This window comes from Halichoerus grypus, chromosome 14 (assembly GCF_964656455.1).
Source record: "Halichoerus grypus chromosome 14, mHalGry1.hap1.1, whole genome shotgun sequence".
In the NCBI taxonomy this organism is placed as follows: domain Eukaryota; kingdom Metazoa; phylum Chordata; class Mammalia; order Carnivora; family Phocidae; genus Halichoerus; species Halichoerus grypus.
The window spans coordinates 43,770,648-43,795,673 of record NC_135725.1 but is presented as its reverse complement, the minus strand read 5'-3'; the positions used below and the strand labels follow the sequence as shown (position 1 = coordinate 43,795,673).

Below are 25,026 nucleotides of genomic sequence, written 5' to 3'. Positions count from 1 at the left end.
TATTTCCCATTATGCTGTGTCTCCGCACTCCATTCTGAGCTTTATAGTCCAATTTTCTAATTCTCTCTTTAGCCCAATAACTCATTGTATGAGACTGGTCTTATTAGCAAAACTAGATAAAGACAGTATAAAAGTTATATAACAGACCAATTTCCTTCATAAATAAAGATTCAAAAGCAAAGTATCAGTAAAATGAGTAAATTAGTTTATAAAGAATTAGAAATGCCTCAGGCATCAAAAGATAAAACATTTGATAAAATTTATCACCATTTATGTAGGATATTAATCAGGCTCCTTAAACTGATAAAAGGGTATCTATAAGAAACTTATGGCTAACTTACTTATCCAAGGTGAAATATTCCCTTTGAAATTTAGAACAAGACAAGGACACTATTACCACTTCTACTGAACTTTTGTATGGTAAAATGTATAAACATTGGTATAACATATTAGGATTTTCGTTTGCTGTTTTGAGGATGAGGAGAAAGGGGATCCCTCTTACACTCTTAGTGGGAATGCAAACTGATGCGGCCACTCTGGAAAATAGTATGGAGATTCCTCAAAAAGTTAAAAATAGAACTACCCTATGACCCAGCAATTGCACTACTAGATATTTACCCAAAGGATATAAATATACAGATTTGAAGGGGTACACCCCAGTGTTTACAGAAGCATTATCAATAAGAGCCAAACTAAGGAAAGAGCCCAAGTATCCATCAACTGATGAATGGATAAAAAAGATGTGGTACACACACACACACACACACACACATACACACTGGAATATTACTCAGTCATCAAATATAAAAAAGAATGAAATCCTGCCATTTACAATGATGGGTAGAGCTAGACTGTATTATGCTAAGCTAAATGAGTCAGTCAGAGAAAGACAAATACCATATGATTTCACTCATATGTGGAATTTTTAGGAAACAAAACAGGTGAACATAAGGAAAGGGGGAAAAAAAAAAAAAGAAAGAGAAGCAAACCATAAGAGTCTCTTAATGATAGAGAACAAACTGAGGGTTGGTGGAGGGAGGTGGGTGGCTGATGGGCTAAATGGGCAATGGGTATTAAGGAGGGTACTTATTATGATGAGTGTATATGTAAGTGTATACGTAAGTGATGAATCACTAAATTCTACTCCTGAAACCAATATTACACTATATGTTAATTAAGAAGCATTTATTTTTTTTCAGTTTACCAGGTCATTTCATTTTTTCTTTTTTTATTTAAGTTCAATTAACATATAATGTATTATTAATTTCAGAGGTAGAGTTCAGTGATTCATTAGTCTTATATAATACCCAGTGTTCATTACATCACATACCCTCCTTAATGTCTAGCACCCAGTTACCCCATCCTCCACCATCTTCCCCTCCAGCAGCCCTCAGTTTGTTTCCTATGATTAAGAGTCTCTGATTTCCCTCTCTGATTTCGTCTTGTTTTATTTTTCCCTCCCTTCCCCTATGATCCTCTGTTTTGTTTCTTAGATTCCACATATGAGTGAGATCACATGATAATTGTCTTTCTCTGATTGACTTATTTTGCTTAACATAATACCCTCCAGTTCCATCCATGTCACTACAAATGGCAAGATTTCGTTTTTTGATGGTTGAGTAGTATTCCATTGTATATATACACCACATCTTTATCCATTCATCTGTCGATGGACATCTGAAGCCTTTCTACAGTTTAACTATTGTGGACATTGCTGCTATAAACATTGGGAGGCAGGTGCCCCTTTGGATCACTACATTTGAATCTTTGGGGTAAATACCTAGTAGCGCAATTGCTGGAAATTGTATTTCCATTTGTATTTGTAACTTTTCCAATTGTATTTCCATTTGTATTTGTAACTTTTTGAAGAACCTCCATACTGTTTTTTTTTTTAAATGAACATTCTTTTTTTTCTTAAGATTTTATTTATTTATTTGAGAGAGAGAGAGCATGAGAAGGGGGAGAGGCAGAGGGAGAGGAAGCAGACTCCCCGTTAAGCAGGGAGCCCGATGCGGGGCTCGACCCCAGGACCCTGGGATCATGACCTGAGCCAAAGGCAGCCGCTCAACTGACTGAGCCACCCAGGCACCCCTCCATACTGTTTTCTAGAGTGGCTGCACCAGTTTGCATTCCACCCACAGTATAAGAGGGTTCCCCTTTCTCCACATCCTTGCCAATATCTGTTGTTTCCTGACTTGTTAATTTTAGCCATTCTGACTGGTGTGAGGTGGTATCTCATTGTGGTTTTGATTTGTATTTCCCTAATGCTGAGTGATGGTGAGCATTTTTTCATGTGCCTGTTGGCCATTTGTATGTCTTCTTTAGAGAAATGTCTGTTCACGTCTTGATTAAGAACTAACTAGAATTTAAATAAAAATTTTGAAAAAAATAGGATTTTTAAGGAAAAAATAAAACTGGGAAGCTATCTACACAGAAAACCCAGAGGAATCTATAAAACATATTAGAATTAATAAGAGATTAACAGGGTGGCTGGATATAAGATAAACATTTAAAAATCAATTGCATTGCTATACAAAAGCGAAAAATCTAACAAAAAGTAGCTAAAATAGCAACAAAAATGTAAGCTACTCAAAATCTAATAAGAGACAGTAGCTATTACATTATCTAATAAAGAGACATAAGACTTCTATGAATAAAACTACAAAACGTTTTAAAAATGCATTAAAGAAGACCTAAATTGAAGTATATATAGCATATTTAGGGATAAAAAGATTTAAAATGCTAAAAACGTTATTTCTTCTCAAATTAATCCTAGCCGATTACAAACATTATACTGAAGAGCAAGAATATCCAAAGCACAGTTGAAGAAGAATAAACTGAAGAGATTTATTATATCAGATTATCAAAACTCATCATAAAGCTATAATAACAAATACAGTGTTGTTATTTCAGAGATTAAAAAAAAGTTACCCAACACAACAGAATACAGAGCCTAAAATAGACCCACTTAAATATGGACCCATATATACATTAAATAAAAAATGTCAGAGGAGGGATGCCTGGGTGGCTCAGTCAGTTAAGCGTCTGACTTGATTTCAGCTCTGCACTGGGTGTGGAGCCTGCTTAAGATTCTCTCTCTCCTTCTCCCCCTACCCCTCTACCCCCCTTCTCTAAAAGGGAAAAAAAAAAAAATCAGAGGAAGCAGTGCAGATCATTGAGAAAAGGAGTGATTATTAGCAAACAGTGCTAAAACAAGCAGATATCCAGATTTAAAAAAAAAAACTAAATTGAATATTCTTTACAATAAACAAAAATCAATTCCACATAAAGACTTATATATGGAAGTCAAAACTATAATGCTTTAGATGAAAATATAGGAAAATATCTTCTGAGTTCAGGATAAAGTAGGATTTCTTAAACAAGATACAATAAGCACAAAGCTTAAGAGAAAATGATGAGAAATTCAACTATATTAAAATTAATAACCATTTTTCAAAAGATACCACAGAATATGTGAAAAGACAAGCCACAAGCAAGAAGATATTTGCAACAATTATAACTGAAAGCTGAGACTGCTCGCTGATCTCTAAACTCACTTCTTTTGGAAATGGACACGTTTTCCAATATTTGGGGGTTCATATTTCCCAATCTTCTTTGCAATTCTTTGCCAAACAATGCTGGCAGAAGTATTATGTACCACTTTGAAGCCTTATTCATAAATACTTCCTAAACATGATTCTCTAGGCCCCTTTTCCCTTCTTGTTTGCTGGAGTAGACATGATTCCAGGACAACTTTGATAGCCATGTTGAAAGCTAATGGATCCAAGAAATGAAAGGAGCCTAGATCTCTAAATCACTGCTCAGAAGCTGAAAATCCAAGTAATACCCACATTGGACTGTAATATAAGTAAGAAATAAATTATTTTAAACCTCAGAGACATGGGTTTATGTAATATAGAAGCTCACATTATGGTCAATAATATAATAACTAACAAAAATTAGGATCTAAAACAAGGAACTTCAACAAAAAGACAAACATTCTAATAGAAAGATGAGCAAAAGACACAAACAGGTATTTCATGTAACATAAACATAAGATGCTCAAGCTCATTAGAAACCAAAGAAATACAAACTGAAACCAGAATGAAATACTATTTTATCCCTTTTAAGAATGTAACTAAGAGGGGCGCCTGGGTGGCTCAGTCGTTAAGCGTCTGCCTTCGGCTCAGGTCGTGATCCCAGGGTCCTGGGATCGAGCCCCGCATCGGGCTCCCTGCTCGGTGGGAAGCCTGCTTCTCCCTCTGCCACTCCCCCTGCTTGTGTTCCCTCTCTCGCTGTGTCTCTCTCTTCAAATAAATAAATAAAATCTTAAAAAAAAAAAAAAAAAGAATGTAACTAAGAAGTCGATCATTTGAGACAACCACTTTGGCAAACAATTTGGCATTTTCTTGTAAACCTGAACATTTGCATTTCCATGACAGGCGATTTCACCCTTAGCAATATATCCTAGAAAAAGTCTTGCACATGTGGGTATGGACACATGTACTACAACGTTCATAGCAGCAGTGTGTAAAAATTCCTAGAGCTAAAAAAATAAAAACAAAACAAAAAAATGTGCAGTGACAAAAAGAGTAGAGAAATAAATTGTAGCCTCTTCATACAATAGACTATTCCATAGAAGGGGAAACAACTATAGCTACACTCAACAGCAGTGAGTTATCTTACAAAAATAAAGTTCAAAGAAAAAAACCTAGTTGTGGAGAATAATATACAAAGAGGATGATTATTTTCTTTTGAGAAAGAGAGAGAGAGAGCAAGCAGGTGTGAGCAGTGGAGAGGGGGGAGGGCGGGCAAAGGAGGAGGGGCAGAAGGAGAGGAAGAGGTGAGAATCCTAAGCAGACTCCATGCACAGCACAGAGCCTGACACCCGTGCTCGACCTCAGAACCCTGGGAGCATGACCTGAGCCGAAATCGAGTCAGATGCTTAACCGAGCCACCCAGGCACCCCAGAGGATGATATTTTTAAGGTTTAAATAAAGGCAATACCAAGTGATATATTATTTAAGAAAATGGTTTTAATAGGCAGGAATTAATTTAAAAAATTAAAATTAAAAAATAAAAATTAATATCCAAGAGAGTAATTATCTTTAGGGAAATAAGTAAAATGGGATCAAAGAAGAGCACACAGGTAGCATCAAGGGTTTCGGTTGATAGCTTCTGGTGGGTACACAGACATTACATTTATTTTTTTGTGGATTTCAAATATTTAGTGATAAAATTTTTCAAAAAAAAAAGTGAGAACATAAGGGAAAACAACATATAGAAAAACAATTCTCTGCCACTTAGGAAAGGAAGGAATAGACTATCAGTGATACGAAATAAAAATAAACAAGGCTGTGGTTAAAATTCACAACCCCAATCTTGCGGTCTGCTGTTAGCCACATGAAGTGACTCTTCTTCATAGGTGAACATAGTAAGTGTAAGGCTTAGGTTTCTCTCTTGTCCTCTACTGTAAGATATTCCTTCAAGGCAAGAAACAGTACTTCTGCATGAAAAAGATAAACAAGCACTCTGAGATAAGAACAGGCAGTCATTCAAAATTCAGGTAGTTAAGAGCCAAGGTGCTAAGAAATCAAAGGTCACAGGTTTCAATCCCATATGAACCAATTAGCTTTGCCCTTTTCTATGGCAAAGACTGTCAGTTAGCTCACCAATAATTCTGATTATAAGTGATCTCAGAAAGAAAATAAATCACCACCAATACAGGAAAAAAATTTCAAATTTACTAATATGACATAAGAAGTGTTTTTTCTATATAATGATATTAAGACCTAACCAATAATAACCTAATTATTACTCCAAATGCCTACCAGCATTGCCTCATGTAATCTTCATAAAACTCCTATGAGGTAGGTACTATTATAATACCCATTTTAAAAATGATAAAACTGAGGCATAGAGAAATTAAGTAATTTGTGCAAGGTAACACAGATGAAGGATCCAGAATTTATGTTATCTATTACTCTAAAGGTAACCCTCAAAAATCATGCACCAAAAAGTCCCACTATAAAAGCATTTGAAAAAAATAAACTAGGGATAGGAAAAATGGGAGAATAAAATATTCCTAAAATTTCCCCTCAACTTGCCCACTTAGTCTCTTATTAATCAAAGGGTGAACCCCAGACCAGCTATCACAGTATCATCTGGGAATGTGAAATAAATGTAGAATCTCAGGCCCCAGTCTAGATCTACTGAATTAGAATCTATTTTAACAACCCCTTACACCAAGTGACTTGGATGTATAATAAAATCTAAGAAGCACTTAGGTAGACTATGCTCAGTATCCAGGACACACCACACACTTTGTCACCTCAGGGCCTATGACAATTCACTTCCAACAAGGTAGAAACTCTTAAATAATTTTCAAACTGACATATAGTCCACTTTCTCTGTGAAAGCTTTGACAACCCTTTTCCTCTCCATACAATGCTCCCTGTAAAGCTTCTTTCCACAAAGTTCATACTATGCTCATACTTCCATTATAGCACAGTTTATAATAATTATTTTCTTGTCTGCATAGCCATCTATAAAATTCATCAAAACAGACTGTCTTATTCATCTTTGTATTCTTTCACATTAAACCTAGTACCTAGAATACAGTAGGATTTTAATAAATATTGATTATATCACTGAATAATACATGAATGAATAAATGATAAATGGATGGATGGAAGAATGGATGAATGAAAAGATGACTCTAGGGGCACCTGGGTGGCTCAGCCGGCTAAGTGTCTGACTCTTGATTTCAGCTCAGGCCATGATCTCAGGGTTGGAAGAATGAGCGCTGTGTGGGGCTCCACGCTCAGCACTGAGTCTGCTTGATATTCTTTCTCTCCCTCTGCCCCACCGCCCGCTCGTGCACTCTCTCTATATATAAAATAAATGAATAGAATCTTAAAAAAAAAAGATGAGTCTAGTTGGACTAAATTCTAAAGAAGGATTACAGTAATGATATGATAAAGAATATGTTACTAATTGGTAGAAATCCTGAGTCACCCATTTCTCTCCATTCCTAGTACTATTTCCCTGATCCAGGGCTTCCACTTCTCTCTGTATAACTTCAGTGTCCTCCTTCCTGTTAGGAGAAATGCAAGAATAATATTTCCTGCCTCAGAATATGGCAAATCTATTTCTCCACTTAGTAAGGCCTAGAAATCCTGGATTCATTTTTTTAATTCCTCCTTTCTTCCCAAACTTCACATCTAAGCCATCTTCAAATCTTGTGGGTTCTACTTTTGAATTATTTTCCAGAATCACAGTATGTCTCACAACCTAACCTAAGCACCCCTGAGTTTCATCTTTACGCTTACAATTTCCTCTTGAATTTGTCCTCCAGTTCCCATCCTTGCCCTCCTGTAGTCTCCTTTCTGTACTGCAGCCAGTGTGAGCCTTTTAAAACTGAAGTTAGATCTTAGCAGTCTTCTGATTGAAACACTCCAATAGGTTCCATGTTGCATTTCTATTTGAAACATGCCAATGGATTTCCATCTCACTCATTGTAAAACCTGCATCCTTATGGTGGCCTAAGAAGGCTCTAGGAGACCTAAGCCCACATCTGCCTTTCTGAGGTCAACTCTTACTCCTCTCCCAAGAGCTCTCTCAGATCTACCCACACTGGAGGAATGCTCAATACAGAAGACAAAAGATTCTTGAGAGAAACACAGAATTGCAGAGAAGAAGGAAGAACACTCAGGTGAATAAAAATTCTATATGAATACTGATTCTTTAATGACAGTAATGATAATGTCTTTAGAGGATGAAAATGTATGTAGGATCAAAATGTAAGACAAACATAGCAAAAACAGGTGAAGAGATAAAGGAGAATGTATTAAGTTTCCTGCATTGTATGAAAAGTGTTTAAAAGTAAGTTAAAACTCACTCTAAAAAGTCAAAAGATAGGGGAGTTCCACTTACAATAATGGCTGAACTGATCCTATCAGATTAAGCCTCCTGCCTATAACTATTTGAACTCTGAGCAAAATATAAAAACAACTACCTGAAGATAACAGACAATAATCAAACACAGGGAGAATCTGAATAAGAATTAATACTTAGAAAATAGAACAACATTGAGTGACCTTCCCTTTTTTATGGATTTTGACCTAAGGGTGGCCCACAACAGATACTATGTGCGAAGGCTAAAATTCCAACAGAAATGTACAGAGGACAGCGTTCAGGCCTGCCACTGCAGCCAGAAAGGGAAACTTGTAGAAAAGAGAGAACAAAAGTATGACTGGTAGCTCAAATCTTCATGCACTGGGCAAGACCTCTAAACAATCAAGATAAGGTTAAAAGAACATAAGAGCAATTTAACATACCTACCTGAAGGGAAACGGGGCTTAGAGTTTAAGTCTAACCTAGTTAAATTCTGATTAAAAACAAAAACAAAAAAACTTCAACACTACACAATCCCGAATTATTAGACACAGAGAAAACATCAATATGTGACCCATATTTAAAAGCAAAGGAAAACCACTAGTCAACAAACACAAGAAGTCCCAAAATATGGAATTAAAATATAATGATTTTAAAGGATCTATTTTAACTATTATAATAAGGACCTAAAGAAAAACATGCTTGTAAGATACGAAAAATTAGGAAAACCCCACAGATATATATATACTACAATAATGAAACAAATGAAAATTCCAGTACTGAAACATACAATATTTAAAGAATAATTCACAGAAAAGACTTAAAAAGCAAACTGGGGATAACAGAAATGTCAGTTATTTGAACATAAATTAGTAGAAATTAGCTAATCTGAAGATACATAGACATTAAAAGATTTAAAAAAATGAAGAGAGACTTGCTGATCTAGGGGATAACATTGAAAAGTCTAACACAAGTGAAAGAGGAATCTCAAATGGAGAATAGAGGAGTCAGAAAAATAACTGAAGAAATCATGTCAACACTTTCCCCCTATTTAGTTCAGTAAATAAATAAATACATACACTTTTTTTTTTTTTTTTACAAAAATCAAGAAACCCAGCAAACTGCAAGAAGGCTGATTATAATGAAAACCATACTTGGAAACATCATAGTTAAAATGCTTAAAACTAAAGCTAAGATATTTTTTAAAAGAAGCTAGACAAAACTGGTACATCACATTTAAGTAAATAATGAAACAAATTCCCTCTGACTTATCATCAGAAACAGCTGAGTCCAGAAGACAGAAAACTGAAATTTTTAAATTGCTCTTAAAAATATGTAAACAGTCAACCCAAAAGAAAGAAAGAAAAGAGGGACAAAGGAACAGAAACAGGATAAATTTTTTAAAAAATGGTAAAATGGTACATAAAACCCATTATATTATATAATATTATATTAATAATTATATTAATTCTAAATGGATTAACACTGCAGTGAAAAAGAAGAAACTGTCAGAATGAACAAAAAATATAGGACCCAACTATGTATACTTTAACATAAGAACACCTATAGGTGGAAATTAAAAGGATGGGAAAAGGTATACCATGTAAAATGTAACTATTAAAGAGTCAGATAGTCTATATAGATCAAAGTAAAATCGGGTCTCAAGCCAACAGAATATTATAATTAAAAGTAACATTTTATAATGACAAAGGGTTCATTTAATCAGAAAGACCTGACTACCAGAGGGAGATTCTAACAGCTCTCTTAAGCAACTGACAAAAAAACTGATAAAAATATTAAATACAAAAATCATTAAAGACAGAAGATCTGAACACTATCAACCACAATGACATAATTAATATTGATATTTAAGGAACACTCCATCCAAAAGCTGCAGAATACAAATTATCTGCAAGTACACATAAACCATATGCTGGTGATACAACAAGTCTCAATAAATTTCAAATACAATAATCTTAGGGAGTACTATCTCTGACCACAATAGAGGTATATTGGAAGTGAAGAGCAGTAACACATACAAATTGTCCCTGACTTACAATGGGTTCCACGTCTGATTTTTTTGACTTTATGATAATGCGAAAACAATTTGCACTTAGTAGAAACTGTACTTTGAGTTTTGAGTTTTCATCTCTTCCCAGGCTAGCAATAATGCAGTATGATCCTCTCTTGTCATGCTGGGTAACAACAGCGAGCCTCAGCTCCCAGTCAGCCAAGTGATCACAAGAGTGAACAACCTGTACACTTAACAACTATTCCACACCCATATCACCATTCTGGTTTCTGTTACTTTCAATACAGTATTCCACATATGTGAGATATTCAACAGTTTATTATAAAATAGGCTTTGTGTTAGATAATTTTGCCCAACTGTAGGCTAATGTAAATATTCTGAGCAGTTTAACATAGGCTAGGCTAAACTATGATGTTTGGTAGGTTAGGTGTATTGAGGGTATTTTCAACTTACAGTATCTTCAACTTAGGATAGGTTTATAGGGATGTAAACACATTGTAAGCTGAGGAAGATCTATACAAGGAAAAACACCCAAATATTTCAAAAGGAGGCAATACACATCAGAATAACCAAAGGGGTAAGAAGAAAATCACAGGTTAAATTAGAAACATTTCTAAACAAATGCATATTTCTAAAATTGATGAAGTGATACTAAAATTTCTTTAAAATGCAACAGAGCCAAAATATACAGAACATTCTCTTTTTTTTTAAGATTTTATTTATTTATTTGACAGAGAGAGCGAGAGAGGGAACACAAGCAGGGGGAGTGGGAGAGGGAGAAGGAGGCATCCTGCTCAGCAAGGAGCCTGATGCGGGACTCGATCCCAGGACCCTGGGATCATGACTTGAGCCGAAGGTAGGCGCTTAATGACTGAGCCACCCAGGCACCCTATACAGAACATTCTTGAAAAAGAATAAAGTGACTTACCTTATTGTTTCAAGAGTTACTATAAAGTGACATATATATGAGTGGGTATTTTTCTGGACTCTATTCTGTTCTACTGATTATTTTGTCAATTATTATGCCAATAGCACACTATCTTGATTTTCTTTTAGCTTGCTAAATATGTCTGAAAATCAGGTAGTGTAAGTCCTCCAATTTTTTTCTTTATGAAACTTGATTTTGCTCTTTCAGGTCACTGGCCTCTGACTGTGCATTCCCTGTAAAATCTTAGAATTGGCTTGTATTTCTCGAAAGAAAGAGAAAAAGAAAGAAGAAAAGAAAGAAAGAGAGAAGAAAGAAAGAAAGAAAGAAAGAGAGAAAGAAAGAGAGAAAGGAAGGAAGGAAGGAAGGAAGAAAGGAAGGAAGGAAGGGAAAGAAATGAAAAGAAAAGAAAAAAAGAAAAGCCTCCTGGGATTTTGACTGGAATAATATGAATGATCAATTTGGAAAGAATTGACATCTTAACAATATTTTATCTTCTGATTATGAATTTGGTATAGCTGCCCATTTATGTATGTCTTTAATTATACTCTAGTATGTTTTGTACTTTTGTGTATAGGTCTAGGGTGTATTTTGTCAAATTTATCCTTAATTATTACATAGGCTTTGATGTTATTATAAACAGTACTTTTAAAACTTCAATTTCTAATTACTTATTTCTAATATTTAAGAATATAATTGTTATAAATTGATCCTGTCTTTTGCAACACTGCTAAATTGACTTACTATTTCTAGGAGCTTTACCATAGACTCAGTAGGATTTCTATATAGATGCCCATGTTGTCTGTGAATAAAAAGAGTTTCACTTTCTCATTTGTAATTGGTATGATTTTGTTTCTTGCTTTATTGTACTAGTTAGAATCTCCAGTACAATGTTAACTAGAACTGACTTGTTCCTTATCTTAGAAGGAAAGCATTCAGTGTTTATTATTTTTTTTAAGATTTTATTTGACAGAGAGAGAGAGAGAGAGAGAGCAGCAGAGGGAAAGAGAGAAGCAGACTCCCTGCTGAGCAGGGAGCCTGATGCGGGACTCCATCCCAGGACCTGAGCTGAAGGCAGATGCTTAACTGACTGAGCCACCCAGGCACCCTCAGTCTTTATTATTAAGCAAGAAATAATGTCCTACCCAAACTCTTCCAGTGAAAAAGAATATTTTGCAATTTGCATTAGGACACCAGCATCACCTAGATATCAAAATCTGACAAAAAACATTCAAGAAAGGAAAACCACAGCCCAATATCCCTCATAAATATAGATGCAAAAATTCAAAGCAAAATATTAGCAAATTGAATTCAGCAAACAAAAAATAATAAAATATTACAACGAAGTTAGATTTATTTCAGGAATGCAAATTAAGTTAATAATTGGAAATCAATCAATGTAATTCATGCTGTTAACAGAATAAATGAGAAAAGCCTTACTATCATCTTAAAAGATGCACTGTATACACTCAATACCTTTTAATGAAAAAGCTTTCATCAAACTATGAAGATACGGGAACTTCTTTAATGTGATAAAGGGTATTTACCAAAAAACCCATAACAAACATATTGTTTAAAGGTGAAACACTGTAAGGTTCAAAAACAAGCAAAACTAATCAATGATAACAGAAGTCAAAATGGTGGTTACCTTTATGGAATTAGCTTGCAATGAACATCAAAGAGGTTTATTGGAAACTGGTAATATTCTGTATCTTGATCCGAGTGGTATTTACAGGGATATGTTCACTTTGTGAAATGTCACGGAGTTACATACTTATGGTTTGTAAACTTTATTATTTGTATATTTCAATAAAACTGTTCATGAAAAATTTCAAGTGTTTTTCATGAAACTTTATGAATTAACCTTAAAGTTATATTTAAGTGCTAAATGCCAACATAGCCAAGACACTTTAAAGAACAGTAAGAAAGTAAGAGTAGAACTACCAATATAAAGACTTATTAGAAGCTATACTAATTAATACAATATAACACTGTGCAGGAACACAGAGAATACAGAGCCTAGAAAGAAACTCATAAGTATACTGAAGTAGGATATATGAGAGAGGTAGCCCAGCACTACAAGGGAAAAAAAAGGGGATTGTTCAACAGGTTGAGCTGGAAAAACTGATTACTACTGGGGAGAAATAAATAAATACAAATGGATCCTTACCTTATACTATATACATAAAACACCATTCCAAATGAATTGTGAATATAAATGATATAAGCAAAGCTTTAAAACTTTTTAAAGAAAACAGAGGTGCAAATCTTTCTGTCTTTGGGGTAGGAAAGGACTTCTTAAATGAGACACCAAAGCATTAACTATAAAAGATTAATTTGTCTAAATTAAAATTAAGAATTTCTGTTCATCAAATGACACATTAAAGAAAATGAAAAGATGAGGTATACACTGAGATAAGATATTTCACTTAATAGAGATTAATATCAGGAATATATAAAGAACTTTTATGAATGAATAGGAAAAGAATCCAGTAGAAGAATGGATAAAAGATGTAAATAGATGTTTTGCAGAAGAAGGCATACCCTTGGCTAGTAATCATTTGAACATGTGCTTTATCAGTGATATGCACATGAAGATCAAAATAAAAAATACTTGAATTAGTTAGTTGCCAGCAAACTATGAAATCTGACAATACCAAGTGTTAAGTAGGATGGGAATCAACCAGATCTCTTATACATTGTTGGTGGGAGTAAAATTTATGAAAAACACTTTGAAAAATAAGTATTTTGTGAAAGTAATGTTTTCACACTCTAAACCCATGATTTCCATTCCTAGATACATGTTCCACTTAAATGTATGCATATGTGTACCAAGAATCATGCACGAAAATATCAGTTGCAGCATTATTCATAATAGCAAAAACTGGAAATAACCCAAATGCTCATCTACAAGTGAACGTACAAGTAGTTATGATATAATCACATAAAATGGAATATTATAAATCAGTAAAAATAAACAGCTATACCAAACAACATAAGTGAATCTTAATAACATAATGATGAGTCAAAATTGCCAAACCCCAGGTAACAACACATTGTGGTATTTTTATAAATTACAAAACTACACAACATACTATTTCCTCATAATTTATAAGTGATAAAACTTTTTAAAAAATAATCAAAATGATAAACAGTTTAGTGGTTACCTCTGGTGAGAGAATCAGGGTACCAGATAAGGGAGGAGTATACAAGTAGAGGTAAGTCATTAGTAATGCTCTATTCTTGGATTAGTTGATGGGACCAAGGCCATTTATTATAATAAATGAACAAATAAGTAAATTAAAATAAATAAAATAGGCCTATGTGTGTAACATGATACTGTGTCATGATACAAATTTTATGATAAATCCTGTGCACCTGATATCCAAAAAATGTAATATAATATGTTATAAATTTAAAAACTGTTGTCTTAAGGTCGAATCGTTAGCAAGACAAAATATGCTGGGTTCAAGAATTACTGTTCAAAGATTACTGCTAAAAGATCATTAAAAACATTTAATTATCTGTATTAATTCCATTTCTGAACTAAATTAATAAATTCTAAACTTAAAGAAATGCCAAGTGCCTTAACTTACAAGAATAAGACTGTGTTCTTTACAATACATATTTAGAGCTGAAAGTTACCTTGAAGATTATCTAAAAGAGATACCACGGAACATATTTGATATGCCAAGCTCTGCACTTAATATGCATCATCTTGAGAATGCTTACAAAACTGTGTAACATAGCGGTAATATTGACATTTTATTTGCGAGCAAACTTTGGCTAAAAGGCTTAGTGAATTTGTTCAAGTTCACAAAGCTCACAGGCAGGGTTGTGATTTGCTCCCAGGTTTATCTGACTCCTGAACCTACACATCTATCTTTACATTTGTACTACCTCAGGAATTACACCAGGAAGTAGGTAGAAAGGTCAAATAACTGTCCAAAACCATACTTTAAGATAGTGGCAGAATTGGGACTAAAAGGTACTAAGTACCATATATCAGGCATTATGGAAACTACTTTATGAGACTTCCTATTATACATTCTTTCCATTCCATTACCTCATTCAGTTTAAGTCTCAAAATGGGCATCATCTATTAATTTGCTGTTCATTATTATATTTCAGTCAAGTGTTTCATCATAACTTTGCCAATTATACCGTATATTTCTATGTGCATTTCTATTTGAATCCATATTATATATAATATTCATGTCTACAAAGTATAAAAAATAGCACAATACAACAATCTGCCAAGTCTTATATTCTAATATACTAATTACGTAAATTTAGTCAATTGTAGGAGACAATTTAATATGATATTGCACTGGGTAACATTTTTAGAAAATGTCTCTCACCTGTTCTGAGTGCTCTGAATCACTTTCTTGCAGTAAAGGATAGGGTGCTCCTTGTGATTCCTGAAGCTTTTCTTTTAATTTAACATTTTCTTGCTCTTTTTGAAATAGCTGATCCTGAAGACTAACAACACTTTGCCGGAGTATAGCTTCACTTGATTTTGTGGTTTCAAAACAAATATGTAATTCATTGTAAAGCTGTTTCAAAAAATATATCCAAATTTATTAATAATCAATAAAATAGTCATGTCTGTGTAAACATGCATACACACATATACATATCTATAAAGACTATATACAACATACTACTTGCCCTGATTTTAATACTCTAGAGGTGAAAAAAGCCATAAACAGATGGAAAACTAAATAATATAATCAAATATCAACATAAAACTACAACTGATGTTAAAAAGGCAATATGTATTATTGGCCAGTATAATATAGGAAAAGTGTGCTAAATTTCTAAGGAGGACGAAAACACTTTAAGCTAGTTATATTCAACTTAGAGGACTCTATGTAAAAGAAAGGACCTGAACTGAGCTATGATACTATTATAGGAACTGAATGAAAACAAAAGTCATCCCAAAGGTGGAAGAAATGTGAAAACATTATGTACAGTTATAGGAAGGGACAGAAAGGGAGCATAAGATCTATCAGCCCAACTGAACCCAATATATACATTTGAAAGAAAAACTAAGAATCTTTCATTGAGAGTTTATTAAGTTTGACTGATACATTCCCATTTAGTATGAATTAGCATCTACGGCTGTAGCTGGGGGGTGGGGGGCAGAAGGAATAGCAAGAGACAGTCAGGCAGTAAGACCATAGACAAGAGTGTAGACTCCTGAATGCCAGATTCAGGAAAGTGGACTTGTTCCTGTAGGCAACAGGGGACCACTGGAGACCTTCAACAGAGTGTGATAAAACAGAAGCAATGTTCTGAAGGCATGATAGATGACTTTCGATTTTTTAACTCAAAGAAACATGAACTTAAAAATTTAAAACTAGAGTTTATTAAAACTGTGAGACAGCAGCATATGATATACATAGAAGTGGCTTCAGGCAGAGTCACATATGGTTAACAATGGCTTTCCTCCAATGCTCCTGAACTTACATGGTGATGAAACTCCTAACTTCTGATTGTGATAGGAGGCATAATTCAATTTGTGGTAACTAATTTACATAAAGAGTGTGTATTTGCTGATGACACTGGGAAAGTGATCCAAGAATTAAGATTTTTGTTTTTTGTTTTTTTAATAAGGCTAATAGTGAGATGGGGAGATCTTATAATAAGAGAAAAATCCCTCAGGGTTTTTGTTCAAATTTGAGAGTTTGCGAAATTCCCAAGTTCAAAATTATGTAACTAATACACTAGTTTTTTAGGTTTGCTCATCTAATTGAAGAGTGGGAGAATCTTGCCTCATGGGAAGAAACTTAACTACACAAAAGGTGGCAGAGTACTTTTCTGTGTGTATGCTATACTTTAATTTTTTAAAGTGTAAAATTTAATAAGGCTTGTAAAACCTCTTTTCTTAATGCTTTTTCTCAGACATATACCTTGTCATAAAAACAAGATTCATCAAGCCATTCCTCTGACACAATATGCTCAATATACTTTTTATATTCTATAAGGGATTGTACCACTCTATTATTATAGATGCTTCAAATAATCCATTTCACTTTACAGCCAAAGTTTAAGCAATTTTTATAAAGCAAAGTTGCCTTTATGATTTATATAGAATTTCAGGACATGAATTTGTAACTTTCCCTCCCAGTTACCTTTATACCAGGGAGTATGTCCAATGTCCTGTCCACAGTTGATACCATCAATCTAGGAGGGAAGAGAGAGTAGTAACCTGACCACGTTGAGGAAAAATGAAGGGATCAAAGTGGGCCTTATAGTGACCTACCTGTGCTGTGTTGCTGCTTTCATGATTGAGTTCAGGTAGAAAAGAAAAAAACAAAATCTGGAAACAAGAGCTAAGCTGTCCAGAGAGATGTGAAGCTAGGATGAATGAAGGTCTGCCTGACAGCATACACAGTCACTTACTCAGTTAAAAGATTATTTAACTACTTTCTCTCTTATTTGTATGCTTTATTAATAATAGCTGGCTTTTAACCAGCACAAATTAATCTTTCTGGAAGAAAATAATCCAAAAATAAATATTTAAATATTTAAAATATTAAAGAATTTATAAATACCTAATTATACCTCAATTTAAAAATATATAAAAAAAGAATTTTTAGATTTCAATTATTTGAGCATCTCATGAACATTGATTGTTGACAAAGAAAAACTCACAGTTTCCCTTCCACTGCCCAAAGTACAGGAAGAATGATAGTGTGTGGTCAGGACTGAGGACCAATTTACTGACCATTAGTGCCAAGGGTGTGGTATATTTTCTTTGGGTGTCATGTCTTGGGATCTTCCTTCACAGTTATAAGGCTCTGGGCCTATTCATACATGAAAGAAGGCTCTGTCTTAATGTTTGAAGCTGCTCTTGTCTCCTCTCACGTCTCCCTTACTGTTCTCTTCTTAAGTTCTCCACTTTGCTCTCTCTGCCAAGCAATTTACACAGGTGTACTCCTTCTCAGCTGTCCTGGCTTGATCTGATATGACCGGTGGGCAACTCTAGACACTGAGGCAAACTCTGTTTCTCTGAAAATATCCATCCTTCCAAGCAGCGGGTGGAAAAGAATTAAAAAAGCCTGGAACAGATATCTAGATCAGCTCTGCTCCAGGAATTGGGACAAACTCTCTTATTCCTTAGTTCTTATTCTAAGTACACATCTCCTACTTGCCTGTTTTCTTTGATAGCTAATTGGACTTTACTTATTCAGTAGCAATAAGACCACTCAGTTGTGGACTTAGAGTACAGGGAACAAAGAGAGCCCTCCAGCCATTTTTAATTCGAGGCCCCAGGCCATCAGTAAACTTGGCTACAAAAAGTCTTCAGGGAGGCTAAATCTATTTTTATTTCTAAAGTGTTTTTGGGTGACAATGCCTCGGGGTAATAGAAGGTTTATTTCGCTAGGAGATCCTACAAGAACGCAAAGGTTTAGGTTGTTCCAGTCCCCTGTTAAATGCCATTTTATTCTCATCCCATTAAGAACAGTAGAGTGGGTCAAAAAAGTTTGCAAGTGAGTAAATTAGGTAATACAACAAATTAACTCATCTACATTGGTTTAGGAATTGGAGTTAGTAACTTTTTTTTTATTAGCAATAACAATTGCTTATAACAGTTTTCCGAGAGGTTCTTTTCTCTACTTCTTTCCTCTCATAGTCCAAAAAGCCAAAATGGATTAGAATTTTTTCCAAGATTCTGGCCTATGAAAACATTTAATCATACATTTCCATCTATACAAGTATTAATCATTATAATCCATAATCCAGGATGCTTACTATTCTTGATGCTGTTTTCTGTTGAAGAAATTGAAATTTGAAAAGTTAAGAGGAACTCCAGGGGACAGAAAGCAAGTTATCTCCAGGAATAGGACCCCAAACTCCAAGTCCTTTAATTTTCAGGGACTTATACTGAAGTACTCTTCTTCCCTTATTTTTATTAGCGTTAAGGAACAAGATATTTTATTAACCTTAACAACTTTGGAAGTGGATATGCTCTGTGACCCAATGACTAATTTGCTTAAAGAATAAAATTCTCCAGGTGTGCCTGGGTGGCTCAGCTGTTAAGCGTCTGCCTTTGGCTCAGGTCATGGTCCCAGGGTCCTGGGATGGAGCCCAGCATCAGGCTCCCTGCTCAGCGCGAAGCCTGCTTCTCCCTCTCCCACTCCCCCTGCTTGTGTTCCCTCTCTTGCTGTGTCTCTCTCTGTCAATAAATAAATAAAATCTTTAAAAAAAAAGAATAGGGGCACCTGGGTGGCTCAGTCAGTTAAGTGGCTGCATTCGGCTCGGGTCATGATCCCAGGGTCCTGGGATCGAGCCCCACATCAGGCTCCTTGCTCAGCGGGGAGTCTGCTTCTCACCTGCCTGCCATTCCCCCTGCTTGTGCTTGCTCTCTGTCTCTCTCTTGCTCTCACTCTCTCTGTGTCAAATAAATAAGTAAAATCTTAAAAAAAATAAAAAAATAAAAAATAAATAAAAAAAAGAATAAAATTCTCCTTCTTTAGTAAGTATACTATTTGCTACTGTGACTAAGACACAATAAATTCTACCATTGAAAACTCTGTTTGTAACAGCAATATGAGAAAAAAACCTCTGATTTAACATGCAGTTTAAACTAAAAGAATTCATAACCTAACTCTTAATTTTCCCAAATTGATATTGTGTCATGTAATTATCATTAAATAGAATAAAAAGTTGATAAAACACATATTTAGTACCTCAAACATGTTAGATGGTCTAGAAATTATAAATGTTGATACAGTCCCCATGTGATGTGCAAAGGTAGAAAAACAATTAAAATGTAGATAAATGGCTACATGCTCAGAGGAAGAAAACACACTAGCTTACTTTTATTTCTCCTGATGGGTGTGTCTCTTCCAGAGGAGCCCTCAACATTATTAGGTTTTGTGTACGAGACTAATGATTTGTTAAGGGGATCTCTGGGAAAATATGACTCAACCCCTTCCCTGTGCTCAAAGTTTTTTTCAATTTTCTCTCTTCATCTTTGTCTCCCCTACACGTTCCCCTCAACCTACCACAGAGGGCAACTGATTTTATCTTTTCTCATAATGAAATGAATACCATGAAATAAATCAACTTAATAAATTAGAGAAAGGAGGAGAAATGGGAGGGAAAGCAAAAAAACAACAAAAAAAAGTAAGAGAGATTTGAGAGAAAGAGGAAAAAGAAACTCCATTAGAAACAGTAAGTTAAGAAGTTTCTGACTCTTAGAAAATTAAGTTTAGTAAGAACTGGAGATAAACTATTAGTGTAATTTTTTATCCAACTCATGTGAGTATTACAGCTAGGCCCCAATTATTTGTAAGTAATAAAATTAATGTGAAAATATGTTTGAAAATCTTACTTTTAAGTAAATAATTTCATCTTATTGCATGGATTATTAGATTACTCAAATTTATTGGAAAAAAATCTAGAAAAATACATGTGGATGAGGAATAAACGTAAGTATTAAGTAAAATGCTTCAGGATTAGAATGAATAATTTGATGTAGGTGAACACTGGAGGTCTAAAGAGTAGCATACTGTTTATTTTTGATAAATAAAGCAGTGTGATCATTCACAAATTTCAGCATCCTGAGCTCCACCACTAATATATTTTCTGGGGGAAAAAAAACTGTATCTAATAAAAAAAAATCTGCAGAAAGTAAAAAAAAAAAAAAAAAAAATTAAAAATTGCAATGCCATAGCAAAATAAAAGAAACCAAATTTTTATAACCAGGAGAATGAGTGGCTGAAGAAGAATGATGGGGGCCCTTTTCACAAAGGATGGTAACATGCAAGGATCCCTTTTCACCAAAAAGAATGCAATGGAATCTTTTCTTTTTTTTTTTTTTAAGTAAGCTCTACACCCAGTGTGGGGCTGAATTCATGACCCTGAGATCCAGAGCCACACACTCTACTGACTGAGTCAGCCAGGTGCCCAGCAATGGAATCTTTTTAAGTAATATTTAATATCAAGATAAATTTCCCACGATTAAAATTATTGAACATTGAAAGAATTTTGATGAGAATGAATAATGCAAGTTTATAGAATCTATTTACAGAATCCTTTAAAGATAAGACCACATTATTCTATGTATAACGGAACTGTACAGTGGGCTTTATAACAGAGTTTAAGATTGTGGGTTCTGAACCCAAGATTATATAGACTTGAATTCTACCACCTTTCGACAATACTCTAAGCCTCGGCTATTTGATCTGTAAAATAATAAGGAATAATAATATACCACATAGGGTTGGTGTGAAACTTAAACAGTGAAATAAAAGGCCTTTTCCCAGTTGCTGATACACAATAAGCTCAACAAATGTTAACCATTATTATATGGTTGCTGGACATGACTTAATCTATACCTCAATCTACATAATACATTTCTAAAATAATCTGTATAAATGGAAACACAGATTCTCCCTGGCTTATAGTAAAATTTTATATTCTGTATTTATGATTATGCCCCAACTGGATGGCCTTTCCACTTGTGTTCTTAGTTTCTCCATATTTTTATACTATTTAGAACCATTTGGGGCGCCTGGGTGGCTCAGTTGTTAAGCGTCTGCCTTTGGCTCAGGTCATGATCCCAGGGTCCTGGGATCGAGCCCCGCATCGGGCTCCCTGCTCCGCAGGAAGCCTGTTTCTCCCTCTCCCACTCCCCCTGCTTGTGTTCCCTCTCTCGCTGTGTCTCTCTCTCTGTCAAATAAATAAATAAAATCTTTAAAAAAAAAAAAAAAAGAACCATTTACTCACCCAAATAGTTAAAAATTAAATGGGCTAGAATGATATTCAAATTAAGACAGAAAAATACGCCTACAAAGTTTAAAAATACTCTTACATTCAAATAAACATCTATGATTTTTTAATTTGCACTATCCAAAGTGGAATATCATTGTACACAACTCCTTAAGGTTCAATAATTTAACATTTCCTGATCATTTCTCATGTGGCAGGCAAGTCGCCTTCAAACTTCATGATCCCCTGTGCATTCTCAACATTTAATAACTTAAACAAGACTATCTTTATGTATGAACTAACTAAGAGTAAATTGTACACCATTAATATGTTCTTACTGGCTTTTTCATAAATGGTTTCCTGGCCCGGTGTGTGTGTGTGTGTGTGTGTGTGTGTGCACGTGTATCTATGTCTGCATATTCAATATTCTCTAATGAATACTAATAGTCTGAACTGACAGTAGAGATGTTTATTGCAGCTTTATTTACAATAGTAAAAAATTTTAGAAAGCAATAGTAAAAAATTTAAACAACGTATATTATCAACACTGGAAATATGGTTAAATAAATTATATTATTATTTCCAAAGTAATTATATGTCATGATATTGTTTTAATATAATGTAGTAAAGTACTGAAGTAAAAGATATTAGTGTATCCACAGATATGTTAAAATGCATTTTAAAAAACTGAAAGGAAATATTCAAAATGTTAACAGTATTTGCCTCTTGGAGATGGAATCATTAAAAAAATTTATTGTTTGTTTTTATGAATAACTATTTACATACAGACTACCAATGGAAAAATAATTGTAATGTTTACTAACCACAGGCAAAATTTACAAAATATAAATAAATAATTAAGGACTTCTGAATTGAGTGTAGTTGAGTATACTAATAAAAACCTTATGGAGAGGAGCGCCTGGGTGTCTCTCTCTCTCTCGAATGAATAAATAAAATCTTTAAACATAAAAAAAAATTTTAAAAGCCTTATGAATGAATGACTATAAGGACCTAAAATAACTTTCAAATTAAAATACTACAAAATTAAAATTTCAGAATGAGCATCAAGTTAAAAATCAGTTAAGTTTCCTATACCACACCCCTAAGAGGTAACTTTTGAGGAACAAGTAAAAAGAAAAGGAATTCCAAGTGGAGAAAAGAGAGGACAAAAAAGAGACTAAACACAAAGGAAAGTAAGCCAGATCTTTAAAGCAGTAGATGTCAGTTTGCTCTTTTTTTTCCTGCCTCTATACTACTCATAAGCACAACATATTCCCATCACCTCTCTCATTATTGAGAATGATTCTTGGAGCGGATGGTCTTAATCCTGGGGAAACATGTATGTAAGGTTTCAAAAAGTATCCCAGATCAAGGCTGAAGTTATGACAAGTTCTCCAAACTGGAGTGATAAGCTCTACCGCTCCAAATTTAGTAAAGATTTTGTCTAGGGAATTTACGGATTGAGGTAGAGTCCATATAAGAAGAGTTATAAGAAACTAATTTGTTTCAATGATGTCTTATCTTTTCAGAATAGATATCAATCAAGGAGAGTCTCTGATCCCTAACCTAGGATAGGACCAGGCCCCAGGTATGTACTTCTACCATTACAACACACATCATTCTTGCTCCTCCTACTCAATATCAGTGATCAATTAGATTTTAGGCTGTAGGAGGTAAAGAGTAAAGGCAGTAAAAATGTTACCTATGCAGATAACAGTGGGGAGAGCCTTCAGGCAATGAAAGCCAAGTGCAAAGACCTTGAGGTTGAAGACTACTTGGATGTTCAAGGGTAAAAAAAGAATTAAGTGTGGCTGCAGTGGAGAGATTAAGGAGAAGGGAAAGATGAGATCAGAGAGGTGATGCAGAGCCAGATCATGTACGGTCTCCAGCTTGTAGTAAGAACTTGGGTTTTTACTTTTATGAGGTAGGAAGCTGTGGAGGGAGTTAAAAAAGGGAGGATTTAATTTGACTTAGTTGTAGCAAGAACATGCAGGCATCTGTGTTGAGAATGGACTCCAAGGGAATAAGGTCAGGAGCAAAAAAACAGTGTGGGAAACTACTGCAATAGTCCATGTAATACTTTATAGTAGTTTGGACAGAACAGCGACAGCACGGATGGTGCAAGTAGCAGAATTTCAGACATATACTGAAGGCAGACCACACAAGAGTTTAGTTTTGAAGATGTGAAGTCTGATATGCCTATTAGGCATCCAAGTTAAGAAATGTTAAGTAGGCAGTTACATATACTCTTTCCTAAAGTGCAGGGAAAAGATCCAGAGTAGATAATCAAATGTGGGGGTCATCAGCCTAAGGACAGTTTCAATTTTGAAAGCCTAGGTGACTGGATAAAATCACCAAGGGGGTGAGTTTAAACACAGGAAAAAAAAAAAAGACATCCTAAGATTTGGGCCTGAGACATTATAACGCTGAGGTGACACAGAGACAAGGAAAAGACCAGAAAGGAACAGAAAAGGAACAGCTAGAACTGAAGGAAGAAAGCGACACAACTGCAGGTGCCTGCAAACCAGGAGGGAAAGAAGAAAAAGAAGGTATTTCAAGGCACAGAGAGTCATCAATTAAGACACATGCTGCTGATAAATGAAGTAAGATAAAGATTGGTAAATGCTCATTGAATTGAGCGATGTGGGGGTCACACATAATTCTGAAGAGACATTTTAGCAGAGGGAAAGGGACAAACACTTGACTGGAGCTGGTTCAAGAGAGAACAGGAGAGATGAACTTTGAGATAACTTAAGTCTTTCAAGGAATACTGCTGGAAAAAGAAAGAAAGAGAAGGAAGGGAAGAAAAGGAACATAGTGAGGTCAATACATGTTTTTTGTTGTGTGTTTTGTTCTTTTCCCAGGATCAGAGACATACCAGCCTATTTATACGTGGTGAGGAAAAAATGATGCTATAGATGAAAGGGGAACCATCTCCTTCTGTGGGCAAGTTTATAACAACAAAAAGTTGGAGGAGGAGACCTTAATGAGCATCAGATTAGACTGTAAATCCACACCATATATGCTCATGCTGGAGGACAATGAGGAGCAGGAGGAGAGCCAGCACTCTATGGATTGTCATGAAAATAAATCCACGGCATATTACTTGAAAAATGGTACGTTAAAGAACAGTAAGGATAGTGTAAGTTCATAAATATTAAAATTATAATATGCTTAGACTTGTGGTATGTGTGTATGTACACTCACACAGAATATCTAATGCAGGCAAATCTGGAATGACTACTCTGATGATTACCCCTGGGGAGGGGATGAAATGAGTTGGGTTGAGTGGAAGACTATTCGAATCTGTTAGACTAGCACTATCAGGACTTCTAGAATATTATTTCAATATCTTATAATAATGTATTCTTGTAATGTTTGTATATTTAACAAAGAAAATAACTTAAAAATATTCTGTTCTTCTAGAGAAACTCTCTGATACATTCAA

The 25,026-nt window shown here is 34.6% G+C and overlaps 1 protein-coding gene across 4 annotated transcripts in view; it reads right to left on the bottom strand.

Moving 5' to 3' along the window:
* Positions 1 to 25,026, bottom strand: part of CNTLN (centlein) — a 296,669-nt gene that overhangs the window by 140,238 nt on the left and 131,405 nt on the right. For all 4 annotated transcript variants that reach the window (XM_078061243.1, XM_078061240.1, XM_078061241.1 and 1 more), the window contains exon 8: positions 15,215 to 15,409. In XM_078061243.1, coding sequence (XP_077917369.1) covers positions 15,215 to 15,409 — 195 coding nt within the window. The remainder of the gene's footprint in view (positions 1 to 15,214; positions 15,410 to 25,026) is intronic.